At 38.6% G+C, this 24974-nt stretch overlaps 1 protein-coding gene across 1 annotated transcript in view; it reads right to left on the minus strand.

Annotated features, from left to right (window-relative positions):
* Positions 1-24974, minus strand: part of CSMD1 (CUB and Sushi multiple domains 1) — a gene marked incomplete at its 3' end in the record, with an annotated part of 1679169 nt that overhangs the window by 413743 nt on the left and 1240452 nt on the right. The window contains exon 18 of the mRNA XM_079726547.1: positions 3588-3691. Coding sequence (XP_079582673.1) covers positions 3588-3691 — 104 coding nt within the window. The remainder of the gene's footprint in view (positions 1-3587; positions 3692-24974) is intronic.

Below are 24974 nucleotides of genomic sequence, written 5' to 3' on the forward strand. Positions count from 1 at the left end.
AAGAACAGTGGATCAACCAGCCATAGGAAACAACTAGTATCCTTACTGGTTAATAGACAAGTGTAGTCAGGCAGAGGCAATACTACTCGCTCACAGATTTCCCTGATACTGACTATTCATCCCTTACAGAGATGGGCACTTAAAACCTGCCACCGGTGCCTGCAATCCCCAGGACATCCTGAAATTAATGCCATGTCCTGGTCACCCACTGCTAGTAACTGCAAAGGCCAGAGGAAAGTCGTGAAGAGCAATGTCTCTGGATGCAGTTTTTCTGAAAATTAAACTTGGGAAAATTACCAACATATATTCTTGGAGAGATCTCAATAGAGATTTGCTAAGTGAGTTATTTAATTTTGTTTTAAGTCTGTCACTCTGTAAAAGTAACCTGACTAAATTCATCCATCTCTTGGGAAGACTCGGCTATTGAAAGAGTCCCCCTAACATTCAGTTGTTCTCTTTTTGTGCCAAGAAAGTTAAGAAAATAAAAAGCCATTAACAGAAATTAGAATTTTTAAAAGCATATTTAGGATGAGCCAGTTAGGCTATCTCACTTTCCGAATTTCTCCTGAAAATTAAGATCTAAATAGAATTCCACAGGCCCCCTAAAAAGAGGAACCTATAAAATATTGAGCTTGAGGTAGTAAATATCAGCTACCCATAAAGAAGTTTCTTAACTAAAATTTTATCTGAAATATGTATCATGATAGTCAATGATTCTATATACTGTCTGGTATATAACCATCTCAGCTCATCTGCCATTTCTCCAATTAGATTTTAAACTCCATGCTGAGACTCACGTCTGACATATAAGTACTCAAAAATATTTGTTGCCGTATTCTCTAAAATTGCCTGTTTATCCAAAGACACCAACTGTGATTCTCTCATTTTTTCTTTTTCTGTAATTTTATATACTAAGGAAATATATCAGTGGCTTTGCTTTTCTCTACTGATGATGATTAAATGCCCAACTGATATTTGTTACATTATGTTTCCCAAAGGGCATCTCACTTTGATTCAGTTGACTGTTTAGTTTTTCCTTTACAGATTTGACCTATTGAGAGGAGGTTCTAATAACACTTATGTCAAGGTAATACATAGTTTGCTATTGCTCCCTTAACAACAAATAGCATTAACAAATGGGTGTATGACTTCAGATCTTTAATAGTGTCCTAAGGGATTTTACTATATGGCACTGCTTTTCTACATTTATGTTCTACATTTTGCATTTATTTGAAAATTTCTCTCATTTGTTTTAATGATATCTCTTCTTAAATTAGATGTTATGGTAATAATAAAGCAATTTCATGTGTGCTTTGTATTTCTTGGCTCTCCAGTGCATTCATATGCACTATTTCATTTTGCTCCTTACCACAGGCAGGAAAAGTGTATTATACATATTTCATAGCCATAAAAACAGAGGTACAGAGAGGGTCACAGATAGTTAAGAGCAAAGCTAGAGCCAGAAATTCCACCTTTGGCATCCTGGCCTCACTGCTGTCCACTGTATCAGTGTCTACAAGTACCGCTCCAGACCAATGCCAGGCTGTGTGCACACAATTGACATGGAAGATTGCAAACAATACATATATCTGTCCCCACCCTGCAGGAATCCATATTTTTATAAATAAATGCAATTTAAAGCTAGTAATTGGGCAAAGAAAGAATAACCATTTGGTAAGAGTGTGGGAAAACAGGGACCTTTACATACTGTGGTGGAAGAGAAAATTAATATAAACTTTTGGGGGGATTATTGGAAAAGCCTAATGATGTAAATGAAGATGCTCCTAACTCCTGAAATTCCTCTGCTGGAAATTTTCCTGAAGGCATATGAAACAAGTATGACAATTTGTACAAAGTAGTTTACTGCGTAGCTGTTTAGAAATGCAAGATTATGGGGGAATGGAGAAAAGACAAAGGCTATCAATGAGAATCAGGTAAAAAACATGGCACATCCACATGTAATGATAAGGAATAACAGACACTGGAGGAGGATCACGGAGTCTGAACTCCTGCTAGAACAGACGCTAGGTTTGTGAATTGGGGTAAATCTATCTAAGCCTCAGTTTCATCATTTACATGATGAAGACCGTATTAACCCCTAACTCACAGGATTAAGGTGAAGACCAAACAAGATAATATGTATTAGGCATCTAGCACAGTGCATGGTATATAAGAGGTACTCAATAAATGCTATGAGATTACTACTGCTACTATTATAATTATTATCATAAGTCATGGGCCAGTAACATGTTTTTAATTATTATTAGTAGTAGCTATAAAACATGAGATAAAGATATATACTGATAGGGAACTACGTCCAAGATACAATAAAGGAAAAGAGAATGTCCCCAATGCCATCAGAGTGCGGGTCCATTAATTTTAAAGGCACAGACAGATGTTCACGGCAGAACTTTTTACAATGTGAACTACCTCATAAGTAACTGCTAAGTAAGCGAATGAGTGGGTATAACGGCCACACCTCTTGTTGTTTTTCCCTAGCAGAATAATACTTTGAAGTTGTCCAGGGCAAGCTTTCTCACAAATAAAGAGAAAATCTCAGCCATGTATAAGCAGACTAAGAGAAAAAAAGGTGAAAATCCTGCAGAATGACTTCCATTAGTGAAAGTAGTTTCGGGAGCCCCTACAGGAAGCTGTCTGTGCAAGGTGCGAATGCAGAGGAAGAGGCTGCAAAGACATTTCCTTCTGCACTGAAAACACTGAGGAGTGAAGATACCCCTGGGTCATGTTTTTAATATTGCTAGAACAAGTCTCCTAAAAACTGTCCTATCAATATTAAAACCATGACCCGAGGGTATATTCACTCTGCAGCCTCAACTAAGAAGTCTGCATGCCGCAGCTAAAGATCCTGCATGCCGCAATGAAGATCCTGCATGCCGTGACTAAGACCCGGAGAAGTCAAAATAAATATTTTTAAAAAAACCAAAACAACTGTCCAGACTATCCTCATGGCCCTGCATCTGGAAGAGGCTGACGGTGTCCAGGGCGAAGTGGTGCAGACTCTCCCATGAGTCCAGTTGCCAATGGACCAGTGCAGGGATCTGTGTGCTGACATTCACGGTGGGGCCGCTACTGTATTTGCCAGGACTCTGGGTATGGAAGTCCACAGATATAAAGGGCGCTACCACACTGTTCTCCCCACGCTCTCTGCTACTTTTAGTATACAGCTTTACAGAGCGCAAGGCTTTCAGAAGACATATGGCCTTATTCTAGAAGATACTTGTACTTCCCCAAACACTGACAATATAATAAGTAGAAAGAGAGGGGCGGACAGGGAACAGTTGAGTTGAGAAACTCATCACCTCTACTTTCTGCTTTTCCATATAGTCTAATCTTTTGCCATATTTTTCAATGATTTAAAATAAAAAACACTGCCACAGATAGAATGCAATCCTGAATTAGTCCTCATCTGAAATCAGATTTAGAAACTACTAATTTAGCCATATGTGGCATTTATTAAACTTCTGAGTGGGAATGGAAAGCCTGCACCAGGATCTCAAGGTCACATCCATGTTTGCACAGATAACTTCCTGTTCTGGGAAAGAAGAAACAAGGGAAGATACACTTACACATACAAGACGGTTCTGGTATCACCCACTTTCCCAGCATCACCCACGGTTAGGGTGTCGTAGCCTCTTTCCAGCTCAAACTCCTCAAAGGCAAGCTTGATGACCTAAATCAAACACAAGAGAGAATTACTTAGCATAACAGGAACTTTCTGGGACCTCACATAATGCAAATATCTAGTTGTAGTATTAATTTTGCTCCATAATTTCACTGTTATTTCAAATGATTTAAAGTTGCGTTTAAAAATAATGATTGTATATATTTGAGAGCCCTCCATTATAGAATTTTATGGAATTCAAAATTGCTATTACTCCAAAGATATTTATCATCCGCTCTAAAAATGAAATTAATCCATATTGTATTGACACTTTAAATCAAATATCTATCAAATATTTATTGCCACATACTGTTCGGAATGACCAAAAGGTAAATCAGTATAAGCAAAATAAATGGGGACTGCAGTTAATGAGATATATTTTGAGGATACCTAGAACACCAAGGAATAGATATTTTTAGTGTGATGTCTGCAGATTTCATGTATGTACCAATATTAACATACGAAAAAGACCTTCTGAGGCTAGAAAGTTGTCCTCTACATTTAACTTTGCAAAGCCTTGTCTTTTTTTCTTTTTTTAATAAAGAAAACTTTGTCTAGGTGGTCAACACCATTTAGACAAGACCAGTTTGTGTCTGACACATGGATATATTAGAATACTATGAACTTCTTTCTCCTCATAAAAGAAATGCTTCTTTTGTTGACCAATATTGTGATAAAGGGGCAAGACAGTCTGAGGTGTCACAAAGTTAGGCTGGAACCCTAGGTGACAAGGAGAAATATATATATAGATGATAGATAGATATCTGTTACATGAAGAAGAGAGAGAGGGAGAGGCTATCACAGACAGATGAAAGAGACAGATGGATAGATAGACAGATATGATGGATAGATGAGATAGGTAGATAAATGACAGAGGGGGAGAGAGAGAGAACAGGAAGTACAGAAACCATAATATTGGAAATACATTTTAATGGGATCTACCTCAGAGTAAATCTGAAACTCTGGAATCCTGTAAAAAACATAAAATGCCTGTTCATTAAACCTGAAAGAAAGACTTAAGTGGTACCAGGGGGAAGGCAGGCTTCTGACTAACATCCAATTTGAGGTGTGCAACACTGAGCAGGCTCTAACCAGGTGCTTTCCCAAGCAGTGCTGATATGGGATGCATTAATTCTGCTATTGAAAATTCTTACTAAAATTAGTGGTATAGCTGTTACGATTTATTTTAAAAATCTACTCTTTCAAATTTCAGCGTTTGTCTGAATACATTATTTTAGCAATCTAATTCGAAACAGGTGTAGAGGTTCATGACTGTTGCAGACCAGTATCAACATTGCATATGAAGCCCAACACCCGAGGATGGTTTTATTTCAATTTCTGTGTTTCCCATGGGCCGATTTATTAATGTCCGTGGTGGTACAAGAAAGAATAAAAGGACTAAAGAATCATGCAACCCGGAGGTTCCCATCACCTTTTTTGACACATTTACTCTGTCTTGACTTGGGTAACAGCCTGCAGTGAAGCAATGATAACCCATTCAAGCCTGAGGGTCACGGTTGGCAGATTTGTAATGAGTCACAGTTAGGGGGTCTCACTTCATAAATGTGTTTTCATCATGGGTGTAAAAATAACCATTTTGTAATTCTTTCAAGCCAAAGCAAAGGGTGTTGGAGAGGTTTTTGTCAGGGTTCAGACTCAACAATCAGCCTCTGCTGATAGTCAAAGGATGATCTTTATGCTATTAATGCCCCATAAAAAGAGAAAAGGTAGACCCAATCTTGTGTAAAGAACCTCTCGTTTGTCAGAAAATATGGCATTCTATAAATATACCTGGTACAGAAATACACATCTGGAATGAAAGTTGCTGTCATTTCTCAGTGACAAGTGATGTTAAACGGAGAATTCATTTTTTAATAAAAACTATATATAAGGAGTACAGCGTGACGATCTGATGTACATATACATAGTGAAATGATTACTACAGTCAAGCTAATTAACCTGTCCCCTCACACAGTCACCCTTTGTGTATATAGTGAAAGCACCTTAAATCTATTCTCTTAGCAAATTTCTAGTAATCAATACAGTATTATTAACTATAGTCACCATGCTGCCCATTAGATCTTCAGATTTATTCATTCTTCATAATTGTAACTTTGTGCCCTTTGACCAACATCTCTCCATTTCCCCATCTTCTCATCCCTGGTCACCACTGTTCAACTCTCTGCTTCTGTGTATTTGACTTTTTTTAGATTCCACACATAAGTGAGATCATGCAGTTTTTTCCTTTCTGTGTCTGTCTTGTCTCACTTAATATAATGTCTTCCTGGTGCATCCATGTTGTTGCAAATGGTAGGATCTCCTTCGTTATTAAGGCTGAATGATATTCCATTACATGTATATACATCACATCTTCTTTATCCATTCATCCACTGATGGACACTTAGGTTGCATCCATGTCATGGGTATTGTGAATAGTTCTGCCTTATGTTTTAAAGTGTGAATGATTCAGTGGCATTTAGTCTCAATGGTCCCTTTAGCTCCACATGTGTGCGTGTGCGCACGCACACACACACACACACACACACACGTGCTCTTCTGTGTCTTGACTGGTCCCTGCGGCTGGCCTTGTAGATGCTGCTCCACATCCTTCAAGTCTCTGCATGAAGTCTGTTCTTGGTGGTGTCTCCCTGCCCATTCTGTCCAAGACGTCAGTCTCTTCGTCAACATCCAGCCTATTCCCTTCATGATGCTGCACTTTTTGAAATTTCTTGCTGGTTTGCCTGTACCCTCTGCCTCACCTCCTTCATGGTACGTGCCCTGAGTGCAGGCGCCACGCCCTCCCTCTGCTGAGGACAACTGACTCATCCTTCAGGATGTACTGAATACCTACTCTGCCCAGGTCCAAAGAGAAGATGGACCAAGTTATAGTCTTCAAAAAACTTAGAGTTACAAGGGGTATCATGATAAACACAAAGTAATTATAGAATTTTTAACTTTTCCAGACAAATATTCCTTAATGACAACAAATCAAATAGGAAGGAAAATGAAAGAAGGACAAAGTTCTAGAATTTTAAAAGCTTAAGACTCACAGGGGGTAGTTTGATAAACACAAAACAATTATAGAATTTAACATACAGATTAAGGTTTCTTAATGACAACTGATGAAATCCTTTACTTTTTCAACTTCCAAACAGAATCTCAGAACTGTGAGAAAAAGATGCTGTTCAGTCTAGACTCTGGTGTAATTTTTAAAATACATTCTTGGTATTTTGTAATATGTTCTTTTTTCCTATTTAAACTAAAAAGACTCAAGAAGTTTGAACCATTTCTCCTTTCCCTACCCCCTGCTTCTGGCAACCACCAACCTATTTTCTGTATCTACAACTTGTTTATTGTTTTTTAGATTCCACATGTAAGAGAAATGAGACGGTATTTGTCTGTCTCTGTCTTTGATTTATTTCACTTAGTATAATGCCCTCCAGTTCCATCCGTGTTGTGGAGGGATTCATCCCTTTTTATGGCTGAATAATATTCTTTTATACATAAATTACATATGGTGGCAGGGAAGTAATGGACTTAAATTACATTTGCTTATATTTTCTTACTAGAGGATGAGGAGGGTCAACAGTTTAGTGTGACCAAATGTGGAATACAGAATCTAAGCAGACTTAAAATTACTTGATATGCTGACACCTCTGTTTTCACAGGAGGAAAATGAAAGCCAGGGAAGATGAGGGCCTTATCCTGCAGTTATTAGTGAGAGATTTAGATCTCAAACTAGGAAATCCTGAGTCTCGATGTAGTTTTTAGATTGTTTCCCACACGTTCAAATACAAATGAAGAAGATAAGAGTAGATAATTCTATTTTCAAACTTCTTTCTTACAAACTACTCATTTTAAAGTATTTCTTCGAAAGTTTTAGCTACTGTAGTCCTGTTTTCTTTCTCTGATCCCAATCTAATATGCTTTAGTACTATAGCAATGTGGCAGTCATTTCCTACACGCCAAGTTGGCCTCTGGTAATTAAGCATCTCTAGGAAGACTCTGCTGTGTGATGACAGGTGGTCCAGTGAAAGACACCGCAGGCCAGCGAGAGGAAGGTGCAGGACAGGCTGTTCTCAGGGTGCGGGGGGTGCCCAGGGAAGGAGTCTCAGATGCGGAAGATAAGGAACATCTTCCAGAGGAGGTGGCATCTAGGAGCTAAAATATCCAAACAGTGGCCTGAACCCAGCTGCTGGGGGTCCTGAAACCTGCCCCAGGAGTACCTCGAAGAGTGATGCCAATCGCTAGACTCCTGGAAAAACAACAGCCCAATCCGATGTCTCATGTAATTTCACTCCCTAATTTGTGCAAAATTGGTTTGTTCACCTTACAAACATTTTTAGTGGATATTCAACTATTTTTCTTCAGCATCTAACCAAATTCTGTTGACTATTATCCTTGCATAATAGAAAGTAGCCAAAAAATTGATTGTGCTCAAAGTAAGTGTAATACAAATTAGTAGAACTGCTTCTCAGTTTTTTGTTTATTTTTTTAATGGTGCAAAGATGCTAATTTTTTGGACAGAAAGGTTAAGGGGAAAAAGCACACAATAATCTTAAATGAGAGAAAAATAACTTGGAAAATTGGGCAATTTTGCGGGGTGTAAGTATGAAAAAGGAAACAGAACTTAGCTATTTAATTGTGATTACGTAAAAACTGCAAGAGCCTTAGCAATTAAGAATGTTATATTGGGACTTCCCTGGTGGCGCAGTGGTTAAGAATCCGCCTGCCGGGCTTCCCTGGTGGCGCAGTGCTTGAGGGTCCGCCTGCCGATGCAGGGGATATGGGTTTGTGCCCCGGTCTGGGAGGATCCCACATGCCGCGGAGCGGCTGGGCCCGTGAGCCATGGCCGCTGAGACTGCGCGTCCAGAGCCTGTGCTCCGCAGCGGGAGAGGCCACGGCAGTGAGAGGCCCGCATACCACAGAAAAAAAAAAAAAAAAAAAAAAAAAAGAATACGCCAGGGGACATGGGTTCGATCCCTGGTCTGGGAAGGTCCCACATGCCGCAGAGCAACTAAGGCCGTGCGCCACAACTACTGAGTCTGTGCTCTAGAGCCCACAAGCCACAACTACTGAGCCCGCGTGCCACAACTAGTGAAGCCTGGGCACCTAGAGCCCGTGCTCCACAACAAGAGAAGCCACCGCAATGAGAAGCCCGCGCACCGCAACGAAGAGTAGCCCCCGCTTCCCACAACTAAAGAAAGCCTGCACGCAGCAGCGGAGACCCAATGCAGCCAAAAATTAATTAATTAATTAATTAATTATTTTTTTTTTAAAAGAATGTTATATTGTCAGAAGAGCTTTTTTTAAATTTTTGTTTTGAGACACTCAATTTTCTAAATAGAGAAAAGAGAAATATATAATGACAGAGTGGTAGAATTGATACAATACTGAATTTTTAAGTATTAATTTAAAACAAATATGAAAACATTGCTCTGAAAAACAAAATGGAAGTACTACATAGTCACAATTCATTAGGGGAAAAAAAGCCAGTCACTATAGGCCCATTCAAATAGGGAGCCCATCTCACCTGACTCAATTAAGCCAGAGGAATCCAGATGTATCAATTCATACACACACAAACACACACACACACACACACACACACACACACACACACACACACACACTCTCACACAGACACCCCATATGGATCACTGGGCTTCCTCATCAAAAGTTTTATTTCTTATGTGCGTTTTGTTTCAGTGTTATCTTTAAACTACATTTGGGGTTCTTTTGGATGACATGTTTCTGCCCGAAATTGTGATGGTAGGAAGAGATAGAGAATAAGAGGAAGATTTTACAATTTTCCAAGATATAGAACTGACAGCACAAAATAAATAAGTAAAAAGCCCCTACATCTTGGAAAAAGCTAACTCATAAACGCCTTAATGAATGACGGTAGGGTTGAAATCAACAGGGTAGGGAATAAGGACTTGGAACACAAGGGGACAGAAACTGATAAAAAGAAGCCTTAATAACCTGATCCATTCAATTTCACACTATTTTTCAGAAGAAAGACTTTTCAAACTGTGAATATCCTCCAAAAGGACATAACAACTCTATACCTCACATCTGAAAGGAAAATTCACACTTTCTTATGAACCAAAAATTATGAAATGATTTCTGATAAATTTTAAGTGTTTTAGCCTGAGGTTCTAAGGACCAACCATGAAACAACTGAAAAAGTATAATTAATTATAAAGAGATGTTCTGTCCAAATGCATGCACCACAGAGCCTGGGTAATGCATATCGTTGTTTCCCACAGAAAAATACATATAATGTTTCATATCTGTAAATTACATATACAAACGGCCAATGATACGTAATATGAAATTACCAAGATTTGGTTCCAACCTAGAGAGAATAGTACTTTGAAAGAAACAATTTAGTAAAAATATATTATTATTTCTAGGGTAGTCTTGACTTATATTTAGCCTCCCATATAAACTCTAAATGTCTTCTAAAACTAGAATTCAATGCACCAGTAACAAAAAGGGGACATATATTATTTCAAATGTAGCTGCAATGTTATTAACCTGTGCTACCAAGAGTCAAATTAAACAGGTAATCAGTGGAAGAAAGTCGAAAACACTCAAACAGGGAGAACAACATGTAATTTATCCATCGGCAGCCGTTTGGTCATGTTACCACATCACAAGAAACGAGGAGCTTGGTGTCCGGATCCTGGACTCCCCCACATGGTTTTCTAGAACTTTGCTGATGTCCATCCTGAAGGCTTCAGCCAAGTCCCTTCTCTCAACAGTAACTGGAACATAAATTACCGTAGTTCTCTCTGTGCTGCCCTTACATGGACCCTTTGTCTCTGAGATCAAGACTCCTAAGGATGCAGGTGCGTGCCATGTGCAAGGCACGGAAAGGACCCAGATCTGCTTCTCCTGCTCCCTCCTCCAGGCCCACACTGTTGCTGGAAAGCAGCACAGAGCGAGCAAGTCCAAGCCCACCGGAGTGAGAGGGGATCCAAGCGCTGCTGCCCACCCCGTGGGGGCCTGAAGGACTTGCATCCCCCTCCTACAGCCTTCTCATCTGTAAAACCAGAGTGACATCATTTCCCAACGGGGGTTGAGGATTAATGGGAGGATGCAGGTCAAGTGTGTGCATCTTGCAAGGGTCCAGCAGGCACTGGGTTAGCGGTGGTGTGTTCAGCACCACCGTTATCGCTACCTTTCATAGCAAACTCTTCACTGCTACCAGGCCAGGCCACATTCCGTCACCAACTTGAGGGATTCTGTTATTTCAAACCTCACAAATCTTTAAAACCAGGAAATCCTGTCTCTCTTCTTTCTGACACATCAATTCCTAACTCCAATTTTATCCAGAAAGGAATCCTTTATCCTTTATTTAAAAAAACAATTTTTTTATCCTTTAATTTCCAGACAAATTTTTCCATCTACACACCTCCTTCTTTATATCAGTAGAATTGTGCTTCTCGTAAGAAGCTTCTCTTGGCAAAATACTTAGATATGATACTATGGATTCTCAAGGATTAAAAGTAAGATCCACAAAAATCTGAGGAAAGAAGCAAGTGGGGTGTTGGGTGAAGATAACAGAGACTAACATTATAAAGAAAATCCCTCAAGCAAAAATCATCAAAATGCCAATAAAACTGTCAGGGACATAGAACATTTTACAGTACAACAAAGACTAACTAGCTCACTGGGAAAGTAAGCAAACTCAAAGGCGGTGATGGAGGAACATTAAAAATGGTTTACCATGTAAAATAAGAGAATAAACCAGTGAGATCTCCAAAAGAATTTCATTAATCCCTGAAATGAAGCAACCAAAGAATCACAAGCATTGTTTGGAAAATTATTGAAATACATTCTCGGATGGATGAAAGAAAGTAGCATATTTGTTTAAAATGAGGGACTGGGAATTTGAGAGTCACAATACAATAACCGCTAAGAATAAATCAGAGCACTATTAGATGGGGTAAAATGCAGAATTAACATTTACAGAACACTGAAATCTACCAACCTAGGATATGCGGAGCAACTTAGCTGGAAATCAGAAGGCCTAAAAGATGAAAGGATTGCAAGAGAAAATTACAGATCTATAGATAAAAGCAGAAGACATTGAAGTTTGTGAAAAATAATTGGAATGAAGGGTGCAGAATTAATAATTAGAAAAATAATGTAAGGCACATCTTTTTTTTTTTTTTACAGCTGATTAAAGTTTTGAGAACAGACCTTAAAATGGTTGATTATGGCCCCATTTAAACAAAATAAAGCAACCACAGAAAAATAGGAATACATCATCACATAGAACGGTTTAACTCTAAGAAATCCAAAAGAGTTCCATACACAAACACAGAAGAATTTAAAGAAATGCAAATCAGAGTTAGTTTTGTTTTTCTATGATACAATAAAACCTTAGAGATGATGGATCAACAAGATTATGAGTCTCAGATATAAAGAAAAAATATGTCCTTTTTAGCATGTTTATTCAGTGAAGAGGTTACTTTATGTGGGAAGGAAGAGAAAATATTTTGCAGATTTTTAAATGTCTCTGCTATTTTACTAACACACTCTTTATCTCCAACTTGGCTGAAAGATACTTCAAACAACAGGATTCATTTTAAAGAGTTACCTAAATGGCATTTTGTTTAAATATGAAAAGAATGATCTAAAGAATATAGACTAGAAAGGGTTGAGTTGATAAAAATAAAAATATGTACATTTACTTCTACATATTAAGTAATATAGTTAAACAAAGAATCAGGCAACATATTTACTTCTGGGATTGAGCCCTGGATCTCAAAGGTGGCCTCCCAAGGTGGCTCGTTAGTGATACAGCCATTATAATTTATTTTTAAAATCTACTCTTTCAAATTTCAGTGATGGTCTGAATACTTTATTTTAGCAATCTAATTTGAAACAGGTGTAGAGGTTGATCACTGCTGCAAACCAGTATCGACATTGCAAATGAAGCCCAGCACCGTAGGATGGTTTTATTTCAATTTTTGTCTTTCTCATGGGAAGACTTATAAATGTCCATGGTCCCACAAGAAGGAATAAACAGACTAAAGAATTACGTGACCTGGAGGTCCCCATCACCTTTTTTGACACATTTACTGTCTTGACTTGTGTAACAGCCTGCAGTGAAGCAATGATAATGCATTCAGGCCAGAGGGTCACGGTTGGGTGATGTGTAATGATACAAAAGGTGGAAATGAGGCAGCCACGGAACCCCACGGTAAGCCTGCAGGGAGATGCTGCCATCTGGACATCAGTGGACCCGGTTCTAATGTGATAGCTTATCTGTCAAGGATGCCAGCAACAGCTGCTTTGGTGAGGCCATTCACATGCCTCCACTACAGCTGCCACCCACCTCTGCCTCCTGAAGAAGGGAGCTTAGGAGAGCTCAGGGTCTAGAGGTGTACAGGAGATGGAGGGGTCTACACCTGTGTAGAGAGGAGAAGGTGAAGGACAGGAAAATACTGACACTCTCAGTGTATGGGACAGGGGAATGAAAGACCTACAGACCTGCTCCAGATCACGCCCTACAAAGTGGCGGTTACACAGACATTTTACATGGTTCATTCACTCATTTTTTATTCATCTTCAGTTCTGTCTATAAGTCTCTCCCATTTTAGCAGGAAATCTCTAGAAATATCCAAATTTCCATCAAGAAAAAAACAGATCAAGGAGAAATAGCTAATGATGAATATTAATTAATGCTTCAAATTATGATTTTTAGGAGTAATCTATTATTTGACCCCAAATTTTTGCCTTTATGGACAAGAGAGAATTGTTCTCTTCTAAGCTCCTGGACTGTACTTAGTTTGCCTCTCACCAGAAAGTTTTCTCTTGAGTCCTGGGCATGGCTGCCCGTCCAACTGGGTCCCAATTTGAGTACCTTTTTCTCAAGGGTCTTCTTTGACCCTGTGAATATCACCCTTACTCTATCCACTAGCAGTCATGCTTATTACCTAGTTTTATTCCCCCCGAAGTCTCTTAACATTATCTGAGATTTTTCTATCAGTCATCTGCCTATGTACCCTATCTATGTACCCTTCTATGTATCTATGCATCTATCTTTGTATCTATCTCTGTATCTATCTATGTATTTATGTATGTATGTATCTATCTATCTATCTATCTGTCACGTGTCTGCCCATTTTCTGTCTCTCTCACTAGAATGTAAAATCTAAGAAAACAGGAGTCATTTTTGTTTTCTTTTTTTCACTACTGGGTCCAGTACCGTATGTGCTACGTATTAAGTGCTGCATAAATATTTGCTGAATCAATACACCTATCTTTCCCTTATGTACCATTTAACCTAAAGAACCTGGGACTATCATATATATACAGTGTTTAACTTTAGTCTCTTATGCTAGTCAAAGATTGACGGCCTCACATTAGCATAAACCAAAATAGCACTGAAGTTGTACAAAGCAAAACCAAGTTGATGCCCTCCTGAATAAGGGATAAAAATTTTACTCACAAATATCTTGTAACACTCCTGCATGCTAGAGGATTTTAGAAGTTGGGTAAGAGTGAGGTATTTTATGGGCATACTTACCCTCACCTACTCAAGACCTAAGAACTGCTAACTAGTAAACTACTTATTCATGAATTAGTTTTTATTCCTTAAACTCATAAGATTTCATCAGTGGTTCAACTTCTTAGTTTTACTGAAAAAAATGCAAAAGAATTGTTCTTGTTATGTCACTTTTTAAATAGTAGAATAAAGACTCCTTTTAATCTTGATACACAAGGATTCCTTCTGACATCTTATGCTAGAGCAAAACTTGGGCAACAGTTTGTTCTAGCTACCAAACATGCAGGGAAAAATCTACTCAAACATCCTGGATCTGTACACATTTATTTCAGAAAATATTCTGCACAATGCTTACCCATTGTTTGGCCTATAGCTACCCATACCAAAGGACACTAATTGAGAACCATAAAGTTTATTTCTGTGGTCGTACATGAATGGTAATTTTATTGGGATTCTGACAAAATATGTATTCTAGGTATAGCAAATGATGTAGTAAGAGGCACACTGGTGGTCACTGGAGGTCTTGAACCTCATCTGGCTTTGAATGTTGGCTTTGCAATCTACTAGCTGTATGATTGGCATAAGTAAATTCAATTCTATATGTTTCCCTTTCCTCATCTGTGTGACAGGCAGAATAATATCACTTATAGGATTACTGTAGGGAATAAAGGAATGACTATGTATAGAACACCTAAAATAGCACGTGACACACACTACACATTCAGTGAGTGCCAGTTATTTCTTCTAATTCAAACACGTGCCTTGGGTTGGGCTTTGTCAACAGCCTGCTAATTGTTCACTCTCCTTTCACTCAATTTACCCATCATATGCATCCTTAACAATCCATTATAATTTTTTCTTTAAACAAATTTGAACACACTGTTCTTTTCTTGAAAATCTGCACTATCTCTCTACTCTATCCATAAAGTTTAAATTATCTTGTAGCATGTTTCTCAAAACACAGTCCATAGACCACCTACATCAATAACTTCTGTGTGATTATTAATTAGTAATTATTATTAAAAATGCAGATTCTTAGACATTGCCAAGAACCCACTACACCAGAATTTCTCGGGGATGGAGGGCAGGAAAGGTGCATTTTAATGTGCTCTCTCTGTGATTCTTTTGCATAATGAAGTTTGGGGAAACTGCCTTAAACTGACATGTACATCCTCTCCCACATGGCACTGAGTCAGCTCTGCACTGACCACACAGGGTGTGTGTCCACACCCTCAGGTCCCAGGGGGCTCTAATTGCCACCATGGTTATAGAGACCCCATTACACAGCTTCTGTTCCAAAACAATTGTTCCATGTGAAGAAAAATTAATCAAAGATGTCAGGGATGGAAGGTTTGTAGTTGAGCCTGTCTGTATGACTTAAAACTCTGTGAAATGGAGCATTTAAAATGACTTTAAAAGCCTACACAATTGGGCCTTTTCTGGATAAGTACTCAGCAGGTGTCAGATATTTAAAGCTGAAAGAAAAAAAGTAGGTGTTGGTTGATCACATGAAGAAGGAAGAATTTAACCCCACTGCCAGGCCCCCCAGTACGTGCAATCAGAAAAGCCATCACTGTGACTCAAAAATGAGAAATTTAAAAGACCAAGAAATAATAACAACAACAACAAAGATAGTTCCGTGAGTGACACTCCTGGTCTGGTCCTGAGCTAGCTCTTTCATGTGTACTGTGCTATTTGTCGTTACAATAGAAGTGTAAAAAAGGAGGATCTGCGTTTTACAGGAGAGGGTGATTACTCAGAGGCCAGGAGGTGTGGGGCAGGAAGAAATGAAAGGAAGAGAGGGAGGAAGGAGAGGGGGAAAAGAGAGGAAAGGAGAGAAGTGGGGAGGGAGAGCGGGAGGAGGAAAAAGGAAAGATGAAAGAGGTCAGCTTCATGAGATTAACTGGGTGTTTGGTAGTGACTGTGCAAGCCCTCAGGTGATGAGATAGAAGGTCTGTATCACTGTTATTGGTGCTGATGGAGCAGACAGGGCTGCACGAGGTGAAGCTGTCACCCCAGGGTGATAACTCAGTGCCATTCAACCCAGGTGCCCTGCCAGGTTGGTGATGGCGCCGTGGGAGCCCTCTGACAGGGGTGCGCTGGCATTACCACGCGTTAGCTGGTTACCAGGTTAGCTGTGATTCAGAACAATGTGCTCCTTTATAATGAACTGTATAAACCCTCATACTTATCACCCTCTTTGTGATTTTGCTCTTGTTTTCCTTCATCCTAACATATAGTTACATCTATTTTCTACCTACTGAAGCATCGAAGTACCTATGAATCCTTTACACTTATCACTGCCCAGTTCTTGAAGATTTTATACAACAAAACATGCAGAACCATACTAATCTATTGCTCAGGAAAACACACGTGCAGTAAGATCCTGGACCAAATAAACTGCAAATGGATGATGTCTCGAGGTTAAGAGGAAGGAGACTATGGCATTGAAGGAGTACCCAAGGAAATTCAGCACTATTGATAATGTTTGGCTGTGATTTACTTATTTTGATACATGCCTGTTTATTCTGTTTCATGACCTGTTAATTTCTTAAGTATTTTATAACAAATATAAAGCTAAAATAAACATAAACAAGCAATTAAATATTTGATACCAATTTAAATTTTGGCATCACCATTGTGATGTATGTTGACATTTTCACTTAATTAATTTAGATAACTTTGCTTACCTGTAATATAGGGTTAATAACAAATACTTTCATCTTAGGATACTGTAAGGATTGTTCAAAAACATGATATATGCCAAGTGCCCACAGAATTCGGCAGGCGATTAAAGTTTCATGAATGATAATTATTATATTATCATGAAAAAGAACAGAAATTGAATAAACAGAATTTACACAGTTAAAGATGACGATCGAAGTTGTTTAGAGGCAAATTCAGTCACAAAGCATCATGAAATCTGTTTGCAAAATCTTGGAAAAATTAGAACACATATACAATCTATTTTTCCTTCGAAGTAAAATGGACATTTCTTTCCTTATTCATTTAATTACTAAGAACTTTTTAAAAAGTACTATTAAAGTTAAAACTAAGCATGAAGGGACTCAGATCAGTGAAATGAGATACAAATATATCGTGTGATGTTTGAGAAAATTTTATACTTATTAATCTATTCATTCACTTATTTAGGTTTTACTGAATTTCCAGCTTAGCTTTTATAGAAAAATTTCTGCCAGTTTTATGATGTTGTAAATATCTTCCACTAATATTGAAAACAAATAAAATCAGTATTATATCTGGAGCAAAGAGAGAAGAAAACTCAACTGTGAACCTCTACAGGATGTCTTCCCTCCAACCCTTCCCCGTCCATGGAAAGCAGGTCCATCAATCGCCACCCCTGCTGTGTGCATCTACAACACAGGCCAGTAACAACCATTAGTGAACAACAATTTAGGGCATTTGTTCAAGAAAAGATAAAGATTTCTCAGAACTCAAAGCACTCCCACCCGTAGTACTCAGGAGCTCAGACTTGAGTGTGGATGTCCAGATGCAAATCCCAGCCCTGTCTCTCACGACCTCTTGGCCATTGGGCAAGTTGTCACCTCGCCTCTGCAAGACACATTCCTCATCTTTAAATGGGGGTAAAAATAACTCCTGCCTAACAGGGTTCTTATAAGAATTTATTGTGGAACTTCCCTGGTGGTCCAGTGGTTAAGAATCCGCCTTCCAATGCTGGGGGATGCAAGTTTGATCCCTGGCCAGGGAACTACATCCTACATGCTGCAGGGCAACTAAGCCCACGCTCCGCAGCTACTAAGCCCGCATGCTCTGGAGCCTGTGCGCCACAACTAGCGAGAAGCCTGCGCGCTGCAACGAAAGATCCCACGCGCCACAACTAAGACCCGATACAGACAAATAAATAAATAAATAAATAAATAAATAAATAAATATTTTAAAAAAGAATTTATTGTAAGTATTCAGTAAACAAACTAATATCAAAAGTTTCTACATCAAGAAATGATTGTTAAGAAAATTAGGACAATTAGGTGAAAAATACAATCTGGGCTTGTTTATGGAAACACACGGAGATTAAAAGAGATTAAAATGTTTTCGGTGACTGCAAATTATTTTTTAAGACTTTCCCCCACCTAGAGTTAAACTAAAACATTTTACAATCCACGACTAAGTTTTATTAGCCAAGTCAATATCATCATAAGAAAAGTAACCCACCGTTATTGAACCAAATTCAAGACCATTTTCTCAGAGAAACATTTTGGTGATACTAAGACTGTCTCTGGATTGTCTACTAGTTGTCATTTTTTTCTTATGAATTCTGCCTGTATGTTCAAAGATGTGCAGTGGGTATTATTTATCTAAGTTGGGGAAGGCACTATTAGAATCTAGAAAGTTGCAATTTAATGAAAGAAAACATATGGATTGTCTTCAAGTACACAGCTACCAGCTTCTCAAGAATTCATCCAACGGTCAGAGTGAGGTAGCTGGTCTCTTAAACCAAGGGGTCTGCCTGCTGCCTCACTTCCTGGATAAACAAAGGTGAGTTCAGGCTCCCATTCAGCTGTGAGGGTGCCTGCTCTGGAAAGCACTTGTCAGGGCAGACCCAATTCTGTGGCAATGACAACGGCAAGCTGGATGCCCATGAAGTGATGAGAACAACACTTAACCTGGATGACATTCCACACTCTCTAACACACAGACAGCTTAAGTGTGTGAAAAAGAATTACAAATGCATCTTTCTAATGAGCAAATACAAGTTACGTGTCCATTTCCCCCCTCTAAGTTATTTAAATACTGGTGAGGATTAAGAAAGTGAATTAATTAGGAGAGAGCATATTTTCCCCTGAAAGAAAAGGCTGGTTGACATGGTGTGCCCGCTGGTGGGGGTGGATGCCAGTGGGTTCGCCCAGAGCAGAGGCCAAGTCCCACCTCCCATTTCCTTCTTCCTCTGCCTGCACACCTAGGGCCTCACCCACTGCTGCCCTTCCCCTGTCCCTCCCCATTCACAAAAAAGAGAAATACATTTGAAGGTAGGGAGAGAACAGAATACAAAGAAAACTCATCTTTGAAGTCAGACATGTTTTGAAGGCAGGCCCTACTACCTATTTAGTGTGGCATGGTGGGGGGGAGTAACCTTGAGTTGAGGGTCCTCAACCTTAAAACAAATATCTTCGAGGGTCTTTGAAAATATTAAATGAAGCAACATTTGTTGGGTGCTTAGCACTTACCCAACACAAAACAATGCCTCAAACATGTCGGTTGCCCTTCTGGAAGAATAACACAGGATAACGGCACGGGGGGGAACATACCCCAAAATGTCGATAGAACAAACATTCATTCCATGCTTTTTTTTTTCAAAGTTAAGACTTTCCAACAAAAACATGAATTCAATGAAGATAAATTACTCATTACAGTTATTTTTGATCAAGTGGATGAAGAAACTTTGGATAGTTTCCTCTCAGATGCTCTAGTAGTAAATTTGATGCAGGTCAGAGTCTTATTTTGGCATTTGAAGGCTGATTCAGGAAAAGATCTTCTTGATGTTGCTGAGGCAACTGCAGTGATGAAATCCATCCTTGACAACATTGCCTTAGCTTTAAACACCACCGCATGCTAATCAAACATAAAGTTAATAGAATTTGCACAGGAAACGGATTGTGATATTGGTGACAGGACAATTCTGGTTATAGACTTATCCAATTTCACTTCTTTTTGGATCCTACATCTGGTCATGAATTTATGAATATATTGGGACTGGAAGTGATGTTCCTGACCATATCCAGTGTCCTAGAAAACACAGGGTAAGATGTACTGCTGGGCCACCCTCATCTAAGACAGTCTACCTGTCAGTATGTCACAATGACCACAAAATACAGAAACTTGGATGCCTACATGGACTGCTTCCACATTTCATGTGTTGGTTCTCCTGACAGATCATAACTTCCCCAAGCACGCAAGGGACACAGAGGACAAGATTTCAATTATAACAATAAATTACAAAATAAGAGAACAGCATCACAGATTTAAAGAGAAAACCCTGGAGTATAAAAATATGGAAAAACGGGCTTCCCTGGTGGCGCAGTGGTTGAGAGTCTGCCTGCCGATGCAGGGGACACGGGTTCATGCCCCGGTCCGGGAAGATCCCACATGCCGTGGAGCACCTAGGCCCGTGAGCCATGGCCGCTGAGCCTGCGCGTCTGGAGCCTGTGCTCCGCAATGGGAGAGGCCACAACACTGAGAGGCCCGCGTAGCGCAAAAAAAAAAAAAAAAAAAAAAAAAAAAAAAAAAATATGGAAAAACACACAAAGAATAATTCAGGCCAGAAAATAAGAGATAATGAGAGGGTAAGAGTAAATGACGTAAATAAGGGTGCTGATCAGGGATTTAATCCATGCCTTCTTTTTATGGTACAAAAAGCAATTCCCTTATAATCACACACATTTCTCCCAGTGAGGCTCCTGTTCTTTAGTTCCTGGAGATAATCACTCAGTCTCTTCAGTAGACAGGAGGCCCACCTCAATCTCCTCAGCGCCTTCCTGAGGACATTCTCTCGTTGGAAGGAACCGAAGCGACAATGGCTTTCTTAGGTCCTCTTTCTGTTTCTAATCAAGCCATGAGCAGGATGAAGACATTCTCAGCGCATTGCAGCTATTGTGTATTTTTGGCCGATGCATGATCTCTCTCCTGCTATTGCTACTCTTCAGGTCCCGCACACCAGCTGATAAATCATGTGTCCCCTCTCGGACAGGCTGGGGTGTCTGGCAAACATGTACCCATGCCGTGACCCCCTTGCCTTCAGCCATGCACTCACAGACAGCTCCCGCTGAAAGATCCTGATGGAACACCCTTCCGTCATCAATAGAGAGAGGAGAGACCATAGTGACAGTGCTTCCAGGGTCTTCTCCTTCTATCCTCACCATCAATTCTATAACGTTTAGTCAACATGCAAAAGTAACTGTTAAGGAACTCATACTGGATCAAAGGTTTTTGTTCACCTATGTTGCAAGTTGAAGAATTTGAGGATTTTTCTTATGGCCACCACAATCAACATGGGAAGGGCAAAAGTGGTTGGTCTCGACTGTAGCTACACGTCCCTGTGATCCAATGCCTGAAATATCTAGACCATCGTCATTCTCAGCCTTGTCATTTAAAGTTCGTGTGAAAACACATTATAAAATAATGTGGAAAACGTACTTCATTCTGACCAAACAGTAGATAAGGGCAGGAATAAATCAACCCAAGAAACTTACACTCTGTTTACAGCATGATCATAGAAGGCAATGGCATCAAGAGAATTATTACCTAAGTTTAGCTAAATTCAACCAAAATCCCAACATGATTCCATATCATTTTGTCAGAGTTAATTCCTTCCTACCAATACCCTTTTCATCACCACAATCGTAATGGTATGTGTGATACTGCAGGATCAGACTCAGGTCAACCTATCACAGCGTTAGTTCAGGGATAGGATTCTAACACTTGGAGAAACAGAATTCATTCCCTCTTAGAGTTTTCCCACACATTCTCACCCTAGGACAGATCTCATTGGAGAAAACCACTCAGCAGTTGAATAATTCTGGAATCATTTTAACTTGCCTGGGCTAAATTGGACAGTAGTCTAGGCAAGTATTAAAGTTAGCCCACTTTGAATGTAAATTGGTGCAGCCACTAAGAAAAACAGTATGGAGGTTCCTTCAAAAACAAACAAACAAACAAAATTAAACTACCATATAATCCAACAATTCCACTCCTGGGCATATATGTGAAGAAAAAAGAACCACAAATGTGAAAAGATACATGTACCCTAACGTTCAGAGCATCATTATTTACAATAGCCAAAGTATGGAAGCAACCTAAGTTTCCATCAACAGATGGATGGATAAAGAATGGATGGACAGATATATATACAATGAAATATTACTCAGCCACAAAAAGAATGAAATTTTGCTGTTTGCAGCCACATGGATGGAGCTGGAAGGTATTATATGAAATGAGTCAGAGAAAGACAAATATTGTATGTTACCACTTACATATGGAATCCAAAAGTTAAAACAAACTAGTGAATATAGCAAAAAGGAAACAGATTAATAGATACAAAGAACAAACTAGTGGTTACCAGTGGGGAGAGGGAGGTGGGGAGGGGTAAAGTAGGGTGGGGAATTGAGAGGGACAAACTACTGTGTATAAAATAAATAAGCTACAAGAATACATTGTACAGCACAGGGAATAGAGGCAATATTTTATAATAACCAGAATGGAGTATAATCTATATCAACATTTTGAATCGCTGTGTTGTACACCTGAAACTAATATAATACTGTAAATCAACTATATCCCAATAAAATGTGAAGTATAAACCAAAAAAAGAAGAGCTAACTGAATTAAAAGTAGTTGCGGGCTTCCCTGGTGGCGCAGTGGTTGAGAGTCCGCCTGCCGATGCAGGGAACACGGGTTCGTGCCCCGGTCTGGGAAGATCCCACATACCATGGAGCGGCTGGGCCCGTGAGCCATGGCCACTGAGTCTGTGCATCCGGAGCCTGTGCTCCGCAACGGGAGAGGCCACAACAGTGAGAGGCCCGCGTACTGAAAAAAAAAAAAAAAAAAAAAAAAAAAAAAAAGTAGTTGCCTCTGAGGGGTGGAAAATGACAAGGTAAATAAGCAGGGGCAGGAATTTATAAAATATATGTATATGTATTATTGCAAATAAAATATACATTTTTGAAAGGATAGAAATTGATCAATAAAATATATAAACCACTCAAGACAAACTGATAATGTGAAATTCATTTTACACTGTAAATTTTAAAAAAGATAAAGCTTTAAAAATAAATAAATTAATTAATTAAAAAGTTAGCCCACCTACCTAAGAAAATATTAAAATTTCAGGGGTGTGCTAGAGTTGGCTTGTATCAACTTTTGAGAGCCAACTATTAAATTCAGAAATTTTTCAAGGTAGTTTTTAAACCCTTAATAGTTGAAATCATCTATGGTGTGAATATTTAGGCCATGGACTTGGCAAACCCTGCAAATCTGCCTGTTTACTAACGTAACATTGGGTGACACACACCATAGAATTTTGAGAAATGATTAGAAATTTACTGAAGCAGTTTAAGGAGAATAGGCAAAAAAATAATATGTACCTCAAAACCTATGGCCACTGAAATTCAACCCACTTGTTTCCAGCCCTAGGTTAGGAATTGTATGTAGGAGATCTCTGTGTTCTGGAAAATGTAAAATTACAACACAGAAAATATTTTCTTAAATTTCATTGCTTTACGCATCTAATACATGAGAAACTTTCTTCTACTTCTATCAATATATCAGTTACTTATTAAACTGTGTAGGTAGTAAACTTTATGACTATTGTAATTTTAAGATAATTGAAATGGACAAATAAATTCAAATAAACACCTGAACTTCTCCTGAAATTGATTAAGTAAGATAATTGAAATGGACAAATATATTCAAATAAACATCTGAACTTTTTCTGAAATTGATTAACACAAGTGGCGTAAATGATAATCACTTAAAAGTAATGTTTCATGAATAAATCACATGGCACAGTTGGAGGAAAAGCCTCATATTCTGTTTAAATGTGTTTCTTTTCATTTGATTCATTACTTTTTTCATGACTAATCATACATATCACCAGCTAGCTTTCGTATCATTTATTTTCTCATGCGTCTAATTCTCTTTTGTTAGTATCATCTAGAAGTTGAACACAATACATTTTTTAGCTAAAATTATTGTCTTCTATTAATATATGTCACACATGATCCTTTTGCGATTAAACTGTAACTTACACTAGGGATGTACTGTATTATAAACAACACAGTCCTGGCAATTTCTAATACCTTTTGAAAAAAATAAGAGAAACACATTATGGGGTTTTATCATCGTGGTTTTTTTGGTTGTTTATTTGCCTATGCTATACATCGACCAAATAAATTCATTTAAATTGATAAACACTAGTTGGATATACAAAAGCACCTTTTAAGATACAATTTTATCCTAAAATTGATACCTAAGATTTAGCTGAATTTGTTAAATACCAATTATATTCAACATCTACCTTTCCAAAATAATAATATAGCTAATAAATAAAAGTTTTACACATTTTTAAAAATCAATGCCTTCAATGTTACATCCATTTTAACAGATGTCAAGAATCAAGGAGTTGTGAAAATCCTATTTCTTATGTTATTTTAAAGATTTGAGGAAATTAAATGTCAAGTACATTTGACAATCCTATTTGTCCTTAATATAAACAAGATTAACATGTCTGGGTTTTCCTGGAATAAGGGGTGTAAGTAACAGTACATGAGCTGATTCTGGGACTCTGTTCAGTCCACTTTCAGCAGCTACAGATCAACACTGTGCAAGATTAAGGAAAACTAAAACTCGTTATGGCCTCTGTAATTCTGGTGGGGTTTAGAACTTCGCCATGTATTAGTTAAATAGAAACTTGCAGGAGAGGAATAGACAAAATTATTTTCAGCTTTGCTCAGAAATATCACTGAAAGAGAAAGACACTGGTGCACAATATGTGTGGAGGGAGAAAAAGCAGATCATGCTCTTCCCATGATCGGTTTAAGGCATTTAGAATATTTCCAATTTTAAATGTGTTACTGTGGCCCATGAACTTGGCAGGCTGCTGGGGGAGTATGGACCAACCTGGCTAACTTGGGACTCTAAGACAAAATAAGAATTTTATTAAGTATTCACTAATCCATGTGTATGTTTTCCCCCAGCTCACTTTGCAAATATTTTTAACACATATGTTAA

The sequence above is a fragment of the Hyperoodon ampullatus genome (genome assembly GCF_949752795.1).
Source record: "Hyperoodon ampullatus genome assembly, chromosome: 20".
Classification (NCBI taxonomy): Eukaryota; Metazoa; Chordata; class Mammalia; order Artiodactyla; family Ziphiidae; genus Hyperoodon; species Hyperoodon ampullatus.